Genomic DNA, 14,965 nt, shown 5'->3' with positions numbered 1-14,965 from the left:
ACAAACATCACCCACCCCAAAGGAGAGCACAAACATCACCCACCCCATTCCTCAGCTTTCCAGAAAGACTCCATCCTGCATCAGCTGCAACAACCTCTGTGTTTATATTGGGCAGGGACTCGAGATAGAGTGAGAACACCACCAAAGCTGGCCAGATGTTTCCCACTGCCCAAGGTGTGCTGTGTCCCTACAAACCAGCAATGTGTGGCTACACAGCCGTGTTTTCAGCTGCCCCCAAGCACTAATCCATGTTTTACAGTAATGTGCTTTCTGTACCAAGTTTACAGCAGACAGGTTGGGTCTAGGTGTGCTCAGACCCCTTCAGTGGCAAAACCCATACACCTCTTCCAACACATAAAGCCTCAGCACCGGGTCTGAGAGAAGCCAGCAGGAAAGAACTACGGTGCTGCACTACACCATTTTTCTTCCTTCTGTGGCTGACAGATCAAGGAATACAGAAACAGCCCTCAGCCCCACCTTGGACTGTCAGAGAATCTGCACCAGGGCAGAGGAGGCAGTACCTGCTTGAAGAGCTGGAGCTGGATGGCGTTCTGCAGGAACTGCCTCATGACGGCCGAGCGGTGGGACACGAACGCCTCCTCACAGAACGTGATGGGCTCCCCCTGCAGAGGGCACAGCATGGCACTGCAACAGCTCTGACCACCCACTGCCCTCAGCTCACCCCTTCCCCTCCAGAACACACAGGGAACCCAAACAGGCCCCACCAAACACCAAGGGAACTGGACTTTATTGCCATGTTCCAGCCACGGGACTGAAACACTGGAAATGGGCGAATGGTGTATTATCCAAACAAACCACAGTGGTTTTATGCACATATTGCTAAAGCTCGTGAAGAACTTTCATCATCCAAAACGGTGATTTTACTTCCTGTCCCCAAAATATGACACACAGTCATCTGAATTTTGTCTGTTCTGCTGATCTGCCTCAGCAGACCCAGCACGACCAGGTCAGGAATGTCCACTCTGTTCTCTCCAGTCCTGAAAGATTCCACTCATATTGAATGAGTGGAATTTCCCTTTTTCACAATCTTGTTGGCAGAAGACAGAAATTGTTTTGCAGCTCTACTTTTATACGATTTTAATGAGTTATGGTAATGCTGAAATCTGCTGTGCATCTGCCATAAGGGCACAAATTTCCTCCACACATCTACAAATACATAACAGAGCAAGCAATTATATTTATTGAATTAAAAATAAGAAAGTAACAAAGAATGACTCAATTATACTGATGTATAATTAATATGGAGGCTTTTTCATACTCATACTAAAATACATTTGGACTCTTCATCTGTTGAATATTCAAAATTAACATTAGATAGGAAGAAATCTTAAAGCACCCCCTTTAAAAGGGTGGTATCATTCCATTTCGGAAAGCTTTAAATCAGCAATCTCATTTACCACTGGCTGTGTAAAGTCAGGACAAGGCCATTAAAATGACTGAGGAAAAGGATCAGTTGCAAGTTTCTAAGCACAGGATAGGGCTCATTCAAAGAGGGAAGAAATCACTCCTTTAGGAGAGTGTCTGTCACCTTTCCGTGGGTCACTGAATTTCCATGGATTTAGAAAAGAAAGCAAGACTCTTATGTGATAACTACAGTTTCAGAGTAGTTAATTTTAAAGACAATAACCTGTCTTTGATTTACTCTAGCAGGTATTTACAGGGAAAACCAAAATCACTACATTCTTCCCAGGTAAGAAGAATGAGTGTGAAAAAACCACATTTTTTTCTTCCCTGTAGCTTTGCTCTGGTCAGAATAAAGACTCATAAGACACGTCATTTAAAAGCATTCAAATAAAAGATGCTGAGAAAAACAGGTCTGGCTGGGATGTGCCTGGTGTAGAAGACACTGGTGACTGTGTCCATGACACACTGACTGCAGCCAACCAAGGTTCTGGCTCCAAAATCAAGGTGTGCACTCTGAAAGGTTTCAGTGCATTTAAATGACTGACAGCTGACATCTACTTGACCAGTATGAGAAAGGCTTCCCCATCAAATTCAGCTACCAGAATGTAACAAAGGATCCCTGAAAAATATTTTATCTATGTCAGAGATAGAAGGAGCTGGGAGGAATGGGTGAAGTCCACTAGCAGAGAAGTTCATCCAAGGAAAGTTTAGCTTTCATTTAATCCTCACTTACAAAGCACTTAACAGGAAACAAGCAACCCTTTCTATCACCCGCAAGGATCCCAAATTTGCCCCATGGCCATGGCAGAGTATGGACACTGCCCTGCCAAGGGAAGCCCCTCTGCCCCTGCCCATCCAGCACAACAGCCCAGTTCTCGCTGCTGAGCTGGGCTCTGTTCCCACAACACCCCCACTGCAGCTGGGGCACCATCAGAGTGCTAACACACTTCCTTCCCAAAGTACTAATGACTGAGTTTGTTCATTAGGTTGATTAGACCTTTTGACTTCTACAGAGACAATTGGGGCTCAACTGCTGCGAGATGAGAGGAGGAACTGTAATGCTCAAGGTGAGGCGTGAGCTGTGCAGCCCCCAGTGCATTAGTGCTGCCAGCCCCACTGACCTCCCCGGGTGGGCAGGCTGCTCCAGCCCCACTGACCTCCCCGGGTGGGCAGGCTGCTCCAGCCCCAGCCCACTGCACCACACAACACAGCCTGCACCACAGGGCCACCTTCCTGACAGATTTCGGGAGGTAACTGTACGTTATAAAGCTAATCAGCTCTGCTTTCACTGGCAAATGACATCACACACGAGGGGACACGTGTGGAACTGCAGATATGTTGTGGAATTTATGGTCTTGCTCACATGTAAAACAATTAAAATAACTTGTTCTGATAAACCCATCAACTCCTAAATTTGTTGGCTCTAACAATTAGAATTTAGGCCTTGGTTCATCAACATCTTAAACATCCATTAATTCCCTTTCCAGCTGTAAATGCCAAAGAGAGGCTAAAAGGTGGCACTGCAAAGCCTCTAAATGTGTGCACAATACAGCTCCATGGGGAATCTGATTGGATCTGTAATGTAATATTACAGACCATTCCAGTAGATTTCAAGACTGGATCACAAAATTATTCTTAATACACAAATTTACACATTTAATCTGCCATCTTAACACAAGAGAAGTATCTTTAAATATGAGACTAAGATTTAAGACTCCCAGATGCATTGAAAAAATAGGTGTCTTTTTTATGCCTTTGCAAATCTCCCTTTATATGAACATTTTATATTCATCTGGCATAATGAAGTTCATCAGGGCACTGCTGCTATCTCATGACCCCTTAAAAAGCTGAGAAGTTCCAGCCCACATCTGATCTGTTGCCAGACCTATTTTTAAATTGGAATTGTGTTACGTTCTAAAATACTGTTCAAGACTACTTAAAGCAGCAAGTGGAAAACAAAAGGAGTCTAGGACTTATTTCAGACTCTTCTGGAGTTTCAGGAAACCTGCTGTTATATTTTAGGAAGCCACAATGCAAACTGAAAGAAAAAGGCCTGATTTTGATTAAGTCCACTGTGAAAAACTTCACCATGATCCCTTGTCTTTCAAGGAAATCACTTTTCCTCAGCTCAGTGATTATGGCAGGAACTTTCAGTGAATATAAAAGACTAAAAATATGTGGGAGAGAAGACAGCTCTGATGAGAGAAGGACATGGAGGGGGACAGAGGCAAACACAAAGGATGCTTCTGGAAAGAGGCAGGAGCCAAGGTAACTCATGGGAATGGGAGTGCTCCCACTCCTGCAGGAGTGTGCAGCTGGGAGGGCAGCGGGGGAGTGCTGCAGAGAACAGCCAGGTAATAAAGACAGGGGGCAAAGATGGGGCAAATTAGGTCAGCAGTGAGGGTCCCTCACACGAGCAAAGGTTTCACAAAACCTGATTATGTGGAAAAAAAAAACAGTGAAAAAATCACCAATTCCAACAACCCCAAGCTGAAGACTTTGTTTAGACAACCCTGAAAGTTGTGCAGTGAAAGAGAGAGATGATCTCTGTGCATTACCAGGGGCAGCATGTGGTGCAGGTAATGAATTTTGAGCTGCTGTGTGCATGCCTTCATACACGTAGGTGCTCCTTCAAAGCCTCTCTAATAAACACACAAACCATTAGAGCTGCTCTGCAAATCAGCCACGGAATTAAAAGATGTGGGTGGAATTTAAAGGTGTAGAACAAGATGCCAATGTGACAGAGTACAAGCTGTAAATCCAGTGTCACTGCACCACAGCAACCCCAAAGAACCAGCAAACCCATGGGCGTGCAAGGGGTTCTTGGAGCACTGGGTGTGCAAATAACCATGTCCTGTGCTCAAAGTGGTGAATGACAAAGGAAAGCCTGCAGGGATGTTCTAGGACTCATCACCCTTAATTCCATCCAGACTTACAATGAAACCAAGCCAGGAGGATGATCCTACTGCTCTGGATCCATGTATCAGTATCAGGTACACCAGCAACCAAAGGCTCCCCAGCCTTTCCAGAGCTGGGACCACAGTGTCACGGGAGGATTGGCCCATCACAGCTCAAGGAGGATCACCAGCCAGCCAGCAGGATTCCACAAAGGAAACCTGAAATGGGTGGCAGCTGCCTGATGGGACATTGGCTCGTCCTGCTTGCAACTGTGACAGCAAATAACCCGTCTGGATGTTCAGCACCGGAGAGCTCTCTGCATCCACCTCAGTCATAACGAATCCAGAAACCCTCTGCATTAAGCAAATGATACCAGAGCTTTATTAGCTTCTCAAGATGCTGCTCAGGAACAAAGAAATCATGTGCTCACGGATTTGACCACACATCTTCTAAAGAAAACTACATTCAGGCTCTGCTCAAAAAGACACTACTAGTTCTGATAAATCACTATTGCCAAGTGTAATCTTAAAAAGCATTTCAAACCCATGTATTTACCCCTGCACACTGCACTGCCCAAACACTCACTGTCTCACCTAAGTGCCCATTTCCATTCCAGCCCCATTTCAGACAGTTCTTCCTGTTCCTCACCACAAAACACAGCCTCTGGTAGAGACACAGCAAGAGTGAATATCCCTATATACAGCACCAAAAAAATGGGCCATTTCTCTGAATTCTCCACCCTTGCAGTTGCTGGTGAGTTGGAATTTCTAAACAGCTGTCATTCCCCTGCATGTGATCTGATAGCAGGTGATCCTGTAAGAAGTTGTAAGAATATCACCGAAGGAGAACTAAAAGGGAGAAAGGTGGCTGTGAGTCAGGTGAATCCCTGATGCCAATCACATCAATCACATCAACATCCCTTCCAAATGTCCCATCAACAAACACATTCCTGACCAAACCCCAAAGAAATGCAAAGTGACCCCAGCAAGGACACAGATCTCTTCCTACAGCACTGAGGAGATCATCAATATTTATCAGCAGACTGCCAATGAGGATGAAGCAATTTAAACACACAAATTATGACATGCAGCTATTCAGACTTCATCAAAACCTTTTTAACACTGTAATTAGAATTCTGTGGCCTCTGCTTCTTTCAGAACTCTAGTAATACAGGTATTATTCTAATGCAATGTGCCATGAAGTTGTAATCAATTCCACAACATCCAAAAATCCTTCAGACCAAAAGAATTTAGGTGTATTAAAATTACTATGAAACTTCTGTAGAAAAAATGCAGAATAAGACTTATTTGCATTAAAACATTGTAAGAAAACCAGCTCAGATACTGATGGATTCAGTGAAAGTTCAACACCACCTGTTTACACGTTATTTCAGATGGGAATATCCAACACCATTACAGAATCTGACCAAATTTGGACAAAAACTTCAAATGAAAGATGAAACTGCAAAAAACGTGTAACGGGAAAGAACTTACACCCCACAGCAATGGCTTTGCTTCTCCTTTCAAAGCCTGTTAGTTTATCAGGACACCTGACATTTTCATCTTACATCAGGAAAATGACACACACTCACATTCACAAATAATGGAAGTACTTCACTGTAATGGAGCCAGGCAGCTTTCCAAGTGTTTCTGTGGCTAATTCCAGCCACTGCCTGCCCTGCTTTCCTCCCCTGCATCAGCCAGACGCTTCCTATCCCTGAGCAACTGCTACAGCCCCGTAGCTGGAACTTCAGCAACAAGCCTGGCACATGAAGTGCAAAGGAGCCAGCAAGAAAGAGCTTGGGGGAAAGAGAAAAAAAATCACCATTTCACAGATCAAGAATAGAGGCATGAAAATAATAAGTAACTTGTACACGGTCACAAAAGTCTCTGGCAGAGCCAGGGAAAAGAACCGAAATTTCTTTAATCCCTGCTCAGTCCCTTAAATACAAGGCTATTCTTCCTCTTCCTACTTGATATTGTGTCAATGCAGGAGTGTAGGTGTTGAAAGACTAACAAAAGAAAAGTAATAGTATGGTATTATGAGCTGAGAAACCTAATCTTTATCAGATACAGCAAATCTCTATGATGCTGCCTGCACTGGGAACTCTCTCTTTGTCCTGAATATGCTTTAAATTACTGGTATAATGTGTACTGGATATTGTTCCACTCTTATATTTATTCCACAAAAACCCCTGTGGCCCGCATGCGATTTTATCATTAGCTGGCAAGGTAATTTCAGGCTGGCTCTGCAATCATTCCATGAGCAATGCTCCCGGCGAGGCCGGGACGTGCAGCATGCAAAGCAGCTGCCAATCCAGGGGCCCTTTTCTATTTTAGCTATTGTGGAACACTAGTGCCAATACAGAAAAGGAGAAAAATTACAGGGCAATTCTTTATGTGAGTCATTTTATACTATGACAAAATATAAAAGTGTGCTTGGAAAAACAATCTACAAGTATTGCTATTTTTGCTTCATTTATTAAAACTCAGTAGAACACAAACTATTTTGTTAAAATAGGAAATAATATTCTGCAAAAGTGATAAGTGATTGGCCAAGATTTATGAATGATCAACATGCCTAAAGATCACATATGCTAATATTTTGCTTTCTTTTGATTTCTTGGGTACATGTAAAAAGCCAAAGCTGACCCAAACCAATGAAGCTTCCATGATTCATCCAAGTTAATATAATGAAAATATGTTTTTGTGCAAGGTGTATACAACTCCTCTGTATCATGATCCCCAAACATGCATTCAGTAAACAGCTATTTTCAAGAGCAAAGTATTTTAATATAATATTTAGATGCTGATATAGATGCATGACTCCTCCAACTCCCATTCCTTTGCTACACATTTCCAACATGGAAACCATGTGCAATTCCCCAACTCCCCTATGAGGGGGGAAATGCCACCTAATCAGAGCCCTGTGCAGGGAGCAGCTGGCTGGGAGCAGCAGCTCTGCAGCCCTGGAGTCGTGGAGACCAGTGCGGGAGCGCTCGGAGCTGGAAGGGCAGGGCAGGGTCCGGCTGCACGGCCTCGTGTTCTGACAGGGAGCAGATGGCAGAGCCTCGCCAGCTCTGCCCCCTCCACACCCACGTGCCCTCAGAGATCAGCTTCACCTTGCACAAGTGCTTCTCAGCTGCTCTGGAACCTCCTGCTTTCACCGAGGCAATGGAGCCGAACCTGCCAGCACATGAATCCAGAGAGCCCCCACTGATGTCAGTCACATCTATGGCTTGTGAGGAGCACTAAGAATTGACAAAACATTACCCAAATATTTGAAAAAACACTCATTTTGATGCTTCATTTTGGCAGTCAATTCAAGCTGCATTCTTGGAAGAATGCACAGGAATTTCTGTGATTCACACAGTGAACGATTCCATCTTGGCTGGGGAGGTTTGAAGCTGTTCTAATTACTAATAAAGTAAAACTTTCCCTACACACTCAAAAGAATTGCTAATAATGATGTCTCTTATTGCGGTGACCTCACAGCTTTGAGACCCTATTTTCAGTTTCTTTATAATTTTCAGCTGCACAAATACATGTTTTCTGCTCCAAACTCCTCTTTATCTCTAAGGCTTCGGTCCACATTAGCTCAGCATCCTGCCACGAGCACCTTCAAGGGAAACAGAGCTGACCAAAATGCACCAACTCATCAACAATAAAATACAAGTTCCTGAATTTCAACAAGTTTAAACTCTAGAATGTAGTAAATACTGACCAATAATTGCTATAGCTCAGAATCACCCTGAACACTTCATTACCTCAGTTACTGCCTGCTCCATTGATTACTACAAGTAATGTTTCCATGTTTCCATTTTAGCAGCACAAAATTACATCGCCCCAAATGCAGGAGCTGCTCATTTAAAGAATGAAACTTGCCTAACAGTGTGCTTAGTTCTGCTAATGCAACACTTCACATTCAATAGCAATTTAAGCTCATTTCTCAGGATTAAACAAAATACTCCGAACTTTTTGCAACATTTTCGTCACATACAAACCCCCACCCCCAACTCTACTGAGCATTGCATTTTCCACTGCTTATCTTTCCACCCTCCATAAATCCTTTCAAAGCTTAGAGCCAGTTCCTAAGGTGCTGAAGGGTTAATGCTCCTTCCTGTGGTCACTGCACACAGTGAGTTTTGGGCAGGCAGGATTGCTGTCAGACACAGCCCGTGCAGGTGTGGGCAATAATTAAAGGCTTCAGCACATCTACCTGGGTGAAGTATTTTTGCCTCCTATTCCGAGGAGGAAGCCCTCTCTGTGGAGAGCAGAAGAGCTCATTAATGAGGCTAATTAGGTGTAAAGGGGGTAGAGTCTGGCATCAGCTGCAGCTTATAGAAGCTAATCATTAAGCCCTGTAATCTCTACCCCAGAACAGCAGATGATCATGTTCCTAGGTGACTGATGTTGCTAAGAAAATTTCCAGCACCTGAGTACCTGACCAAATACTTTTTGGGAGGCTAAAAATTCCCTTAACCCTCCACGTGCCAGACAGCACAGTCACATCCTTTCTTCACTCATCAATTTTTTAACAATGGGTATCCAATGAGATTTGAGCTTGGCACGAGGCCCATAATGTGATTTATTTTAGAATTAAAAAATAATAATAAGCAGTGCCATCAAAAGCATCTGGAAAGGGAGGGCAGGAGATAAGGGCTGGTGGAGCAACATGCAAGAATAACACAGACAGGAGCACTAATGCTTGAAAAAGAGTGACCACATACACTTCCTGAAGGTTTGTGAGTTTTCAGTGTAATTCTTTGCATAAAGTAGTGAGGGTAGTTACAATACCACAGGGATGAAAGCCTTGTTAATAAATATGTAAAATAAGGATTTCATTGTACTTCATCTAATTTGAAATGAGAAAAAGGACATAATTTCCATGGAGAGAGAATACATGGAAGCAGAGCTCAATCTGGAACTTGTTTTGTAAAATGAATTGCAAGAATAGCAAACTATTGCAGCACCTCAACGGGAATGTTTGAGTTGATCAGGCAGAACAGACTTCACTGGCAAACTGCTACTGTCCTTTTATTTCCTCCCACTAAGCAGCAGATATGAATCAAAAATGTTTAGATTCAGTTCAAATTCAACCATAAATAGAATACTTTTTGTGTCCATGCTACCTGTGGACTTGGAGACAGATTAAACAACATGAGCTGCTCAGAGGTGGCTCTTGCTGTAATCCAGGATACGGATGTACCCACCAGGATAAACCACACTGGACTCCTCTTACCATCAACAGAAAAAACACCTCCAACAATAACTAACACCTCATCTTACAATACACAAGTCAGTCCAAATGGATGATAAAACTGCTTTGTAGCCAGCACCACATTATATTAATAATTCTGCAGATAAATAATAAAGCCAAAACCCCGTTGGGTAACAGAGGTTTGTACAAAAGCCCCGACTCAGCCCTTCCCCAGCACTGAGCACACTGTGCTTCAGCTTCCCCTGCTCTCCAGTGTCACCAGCACAAGGAGCTCTCAGGCAGCACTGAAGTGCTCAGTGCCAAAGGGGTGTTTGTGTGTCAAACAAACCTGAGCCCAAGCCTCTCCCAGGTATCTCTCCAACTGCCCCCAAACCAACACAAGCTTCCTCAGTGTCACTTGGTCGAGTGCTTGGCAGGATTACCACCTCTCCTGCACAGAACAGCTCCTTGCCTATTTTGAACCTTTGCAGTTACAAACCCCATTTGGTTGCCTGTGGTTTGTTATGCTGGAAGAGACAATGAGGGGCCACGCCTGATCCTCCTCCTTCAAACTGTCAGGGAGAGCTTTCCCTGTAACTAATGCCACAAAATTGACTGCCATTCCCATTATTTGATACTCCAGTAACCAGACTGGACATTTTCTGGGGGAAACGTGCCATGTGTGTAAGCAGGGGGTAAGTGTGGTCAGCAGTTGGGGTAGGTACATACAAGTGTCTGAGTTAACAGAGGGAAGGGCAAACCAGAACTGTATCACATCCCCATCAATGGTAACCACCACTGTTTCCCTAAAGTCCAGCTCCCCACCACAACAATGCATGTCCCACAGCTGGTCTGCAGGGACAGGAGAGACTGTCCAAAGGGTGATCCCAGGATGTGAGAGCTGTTCCCCTGTTCTGAGCCATGCTCCATTGTTCCTTGGCTGTGTACACCCTTCATTTCAGTAATTAGCTGTCAGCACGGCCCGACAGCAACCTGGGGTTGTCTGCTTAAATCGTATTAATGAAATGCAACCCACTAAATGTCCTGGCTGCACATCTGTAATTGTACACGGGGAGCCTGGGCACGGGGGCAAACTGCAGCTCCTCCACAGGGCACTGTGGTCAAGCACATTAATCCATTATCTCTTAGGGATTTGACAACCAATTAATTCTACAGAGCTTCCTATACAGCAATAAGAACCAATGATCCACCACCCAACAGGAAAAGCTGTGCCCAGCATTTGAGAACACAACAGCCTTGGAGGCAGAGACACAAGAACTCCAGGTTGCAGCCTTGCAAAAGTCCTTTCTGTACTTAAAGATTCAGCATCTGAATGTTGAAACCTAACTGTAGAACACTCAGTGTATCCACCACACCAAGCATAAGGAAAATCAAATAAACCCCAAGATCCTTATCATATATGTAAGGTTTTGAAGTGATGTTCCTGAACAGCACAAAATGCAGCTGATGACTCCTGGTTGTAAAGTGATGCTTGTCAGTCAAGCCACTGCCCCCTTTTCTGTTTCACCTTCTCCATCACCAAAGACTTTTACAAAGAACAGAGTTTGGACAAGATAAGAAATGAGAAAAACACATAATGGAATATCCTGTGGGTATATATATATATATAGTCTTTGGAAAACTTTCCCGTCAGTTCTGACTGCAAGATTGCTATTAACGTTTAATTAAAATTGAGCACAATAAGCTATGACAAGATAATGGCTGGGAAACGTGGCTCTAGGGTAGAGCGAGGATATCTGGAACTCTGGCTGCATGTGATGCGTTATTTTTGGTTGCATTTGGCAACTACTGAGATTTCTGAAACACAATTATAATGATCTACAGAAATTCACAGAAGAGAAAAGAACAGCCCTGCATTTCAGTTACCTCAGGATCTGTAACATATGCCAAACGAGTAACAGATTTTTAGGGCCCCAGTACCATCTAGTCCTTCATGTTTCATTCGTGTTCACACTCACACCAAAGAACGCTCTTTTTCAACTAAAAAGCCCCTGCAAGCCCCTCCTAAACAATTAAATACTTTGTTACTTATCCATAAATAAAATTATTTATTTTTTCCTACAGGTAGAAATTCTTTGACTACCATTTACCTCCACAGCTGAAGGCAACAATCACCCAGGCCTGGAGCAGAAGTGGGGAAAAGCCCTGGGAATGACCCTGACGTAGGGAAATCAATGGCCCTGTGCTGGAGAAAGCTGGAAGCTCATTCTGACAGAGCTGGACTGTGATTTACTCACCATGTAAAGGAGAACGTGATCAAGTGACATTTGGAGGAGAGCACAGACTCCAACATTAGCTTCAAATCCCCAAATGAGGGGGCACAACATATGTATGTTCTTAAATTTTCCATCAAGCAGTTCTCCCCGGGCATCGGGAGCCACTGCTCCAAACCAACCCGGACTCAGAGCTGCAGAGATACATTTGGGGAAAATATTTACACACTTCTTACAACTAAAAATTTATCTCAAGCATGAACTTCCTTGCCAAGTTACATATAAAATGTAACACACAAAATGTTACATATAAATAACATAGAATGTTACACAAAGGATGTTCTTATGTGTAAAAAGAAAGCATCTAAAGTGTTGTTTATTTGTCATATACTCTTAGTTGAGAATATGTTATAAATTCTTGGTTGACAAATGGGGGATGAACTTTAAAGGCAAACTAATCACACACACAATTCTTACAAATTGCTCTCGTTTTCACCATTAATCCTCTCTAAGATAAAAGGTTCTGGACATACAGACTTCAGCTGCTGCTTGGAGGGCTTCACCAAAATAATCCTTCGGTATGTTTGTCTTTTCACTGAGCAGCAGGAGTAAGCAAAGTACACATATCATCTACAGCTCCTAGAGTGCACTCAGAGCAAAGCCAAGGCACCTTCATTTCCACAGGACTTTTAAGAATCTAGTATTAGTCACCATCTCTGAGAAATACTTAAAGCAGAATTCACGTAATACACCAAAATAATGTCATGCCAATAACAAGTTTTATGCTGTAAGAATGAACAACACGTATGTATGATACACACATAACAGGTACGTGAGATCTACCATAAAATACCTTATTACTCAAATCACCAAACTAAATACTGCGTCAGAAATTATTCCAAAGAGAGCTACACTTGGACATAAGAGTAACCTTTAAGGAGTTAAAATGTCCTCAACTACAAGTCAAGTTGAAACTTATTTAATTAGGTTCTGTATTTGAAAAAAATGAAATAAATTCTTTCATTAACTAAACCAAACTCCCTTAAAGGCAACAATATGTTCCCTCTCTGTCAGGACAGAGCGCAATGAAATCTTTATTTTAATTGGGGTTAGCTAAGGGGCCATTTGGCTTCAGATGCTTTGTTTATCAGCCCTAAGCTTTACAGCTTAGCCAGGACTTGAAATATTAAATTACAGAATGATTTCGCTAAATAAAATAAAATAAAAAAAATACACTCTTCCAAGGGGTTTTAATAGAGATAATTTTAAATGTGCATTTTGAAAACTGGAAGTCCGAGTCAAAGATACCTCGAGAGAAAACCCTGATTTCCTTCAGCATTACTGGAAATAGGTCTCCTTCTTTAAATCCTCTCGTGCTGGCTCCTCATGCCAGCAGAGATGCAGCTGCACAGCAAGGGCTGTCACCATGGCCCTGACTGTGGGGACCAAACCAGCAACAAACTCAGGGGTGTGGGTGTTCTCCACACTTCCACAGGAAAGCCCTGGAGTCCTGGACCTGCAGAGCTGGCAGCTGATCAACCCAATCTCAGGGAACAGCAAATGAATCCTTATTTGGTAGATGACACCTTTTCCTTTTTTCCTGTACTAAACTAATTTACAAATATCAGACATCTCCAGTAATACAGTTACTGAAAATCCTCCGGAAACAGCAATTACAGGAAGGGACAGTGAGCAGGAACTGTACCAGATCACAGCCCCCCTGCACTCCAAAGTGCAGCTGAAAGTACCAAAATAATCCAGAAAAATTGCCTGCCTTACTGGGGGGATCAAGCTTAGGCTGGATTTTTTTGGATCAAATTTTGGATTTATTCCTTATTAAATCTCCAAGTGTTAGGAGTGTTCCTAAAACTAAAATAAAATGATAAAAAGAAGAAATAAGGAAAACTTCAAACCTGATTTCCACAAATAAAACACATATAATGGTATTTTCATATTCTTTCCCCCTGGGGATCACTGAAATGTGACGTGTCATACATTATTTAAGATAAAAACTATGCCCATAGTATTTTATTAAGCCCAGTTTAAGAATTTGATTTTATTTTAGAAAGAAAACTTGGTCTTTCTTATGTTTTGAAAAATAAAAGCATTGCCACTGAATCCGAAAGAATAAAGCTTAATTCACACAAAACACTGAGATCTGTGCTTCATCTTTATGCTATCTTAAAGAAAATATAACAATTCCAAATTAAATGTATTATTCATATATATTTTTAAATTTTTCTCTAGACAGCTCTGTGCATACCTTCTCTGTAGTGTTCCCTCGTGAGAACTACAATAAAATGAGCTGCTTCTGCAACTTCTCAGCAGGTATTTTGATTTGAGAGTAATCACAATCTTCTCTACAATCTTCATACAATTTATGTCCTGATCATCTAACAAATAAGTAAAAGATTTAAACTGACATCAATATGTATACTTTTCTCTAACAATGCACACTAATTGCGTATCCCCAAATGAGAAAAACGTTTATTAAAAAAATAAATCTAGTGAATGTACCAACCATTGAATTCAAAGCAAAGACACCACATGTGTCTAAATAAATATCAAGGAAGTGTCAGAGGTAAATGAGGAGAGACCAGGTGAAGTGTGTGTGATGTGTTAATTGTATTCAAGAAAAATAATAGAGCAAGACAGAGAAGCTGAACTTCCAATTATCATAATGGTATCTACTTCACAACACATTTTCAAACTTGAAAGAGACATTTTAAACCATAGGAATTCTGAGCAGAATACCTCCAGCTGTGCTCTGCATAAATCTTGCACGCTGTACATACACAGTTTATTTAAATACCAAGTAAAGTTATGACTTACAAAATGCATATTTCAGTCACAATAGCATATCTGTCATTGCCAGAGCTGCTACTCACTGAATGAAAAGCACAGAAAACAATGAATTAAATTAGAGATAAGAAAGGACAGAATGTTTTCATGTGATGTTTTACCAGACTGGAGTAGCGTGTGTTTTAAAGAACAACGCGTTTATCAGCCCTCTGCTGAGTTTACATTTTTGTGTCCCCCAAAATAGCAGGAAGAAGAAAAAGGTGGTCCTCAGTGCCAGACTAACGTTGCCTATATGGCACTGTGGTCATGAGCCAGAATTCCCCTTTCCCTGAGGCACTGCCTGTCCCAAACTCAAGGCTGTTTGGCAGCCCAGGTGCCCAGTTCTCTGCAGTGCAGGGCCCTGGTCC

The 14,965-nt window shown here is 42.4% G+C and overlaps 1 protein-coding gene across 3 annotated transcripts in view; it reads right to left on the bottom strand.

The window, feature by feature from the left end:
• DENND1A (DENN domain containing 1A) overlaps positions 1-14,965 on the bottom strand; it is a 153,244-nt gene that overhangs the window by 32,339 nt on the left and 105,940 nt on the right. For all 3 annotated transcript variants that reach the window (XM_027650060.1, XM_027650058.1, XM_027650059.1), the window contains exon 14: positions 522-623. In XM_027650060.1, the coding sequence (XP_027505861.1) occupies positions 522-623 (102 nt within the window). The remainder of the gene's footprint in view (positions 1-521; positions 624-14,965) is intronic.

Source organism: Corapipo altera, unplaced genomic scaffold (genome assembly GCF_003945725.1).
Source record: "Corapipo altera isolate COAL_440 unplaced genomic scaffold, ASM394572v1 268, whole genome shotgun sequence".
Lineage (NCBI taxonomy): Eukaryota > Metazoa > Chordata > Aves > Passeriformes > Pipridae > Corapipo > Corapipo altera.
The sequence above is the reverse complement of the archived record's forward strand: the minus strand, read 5'-3'. Positions and strand labels throughout refer to the sequence as shown.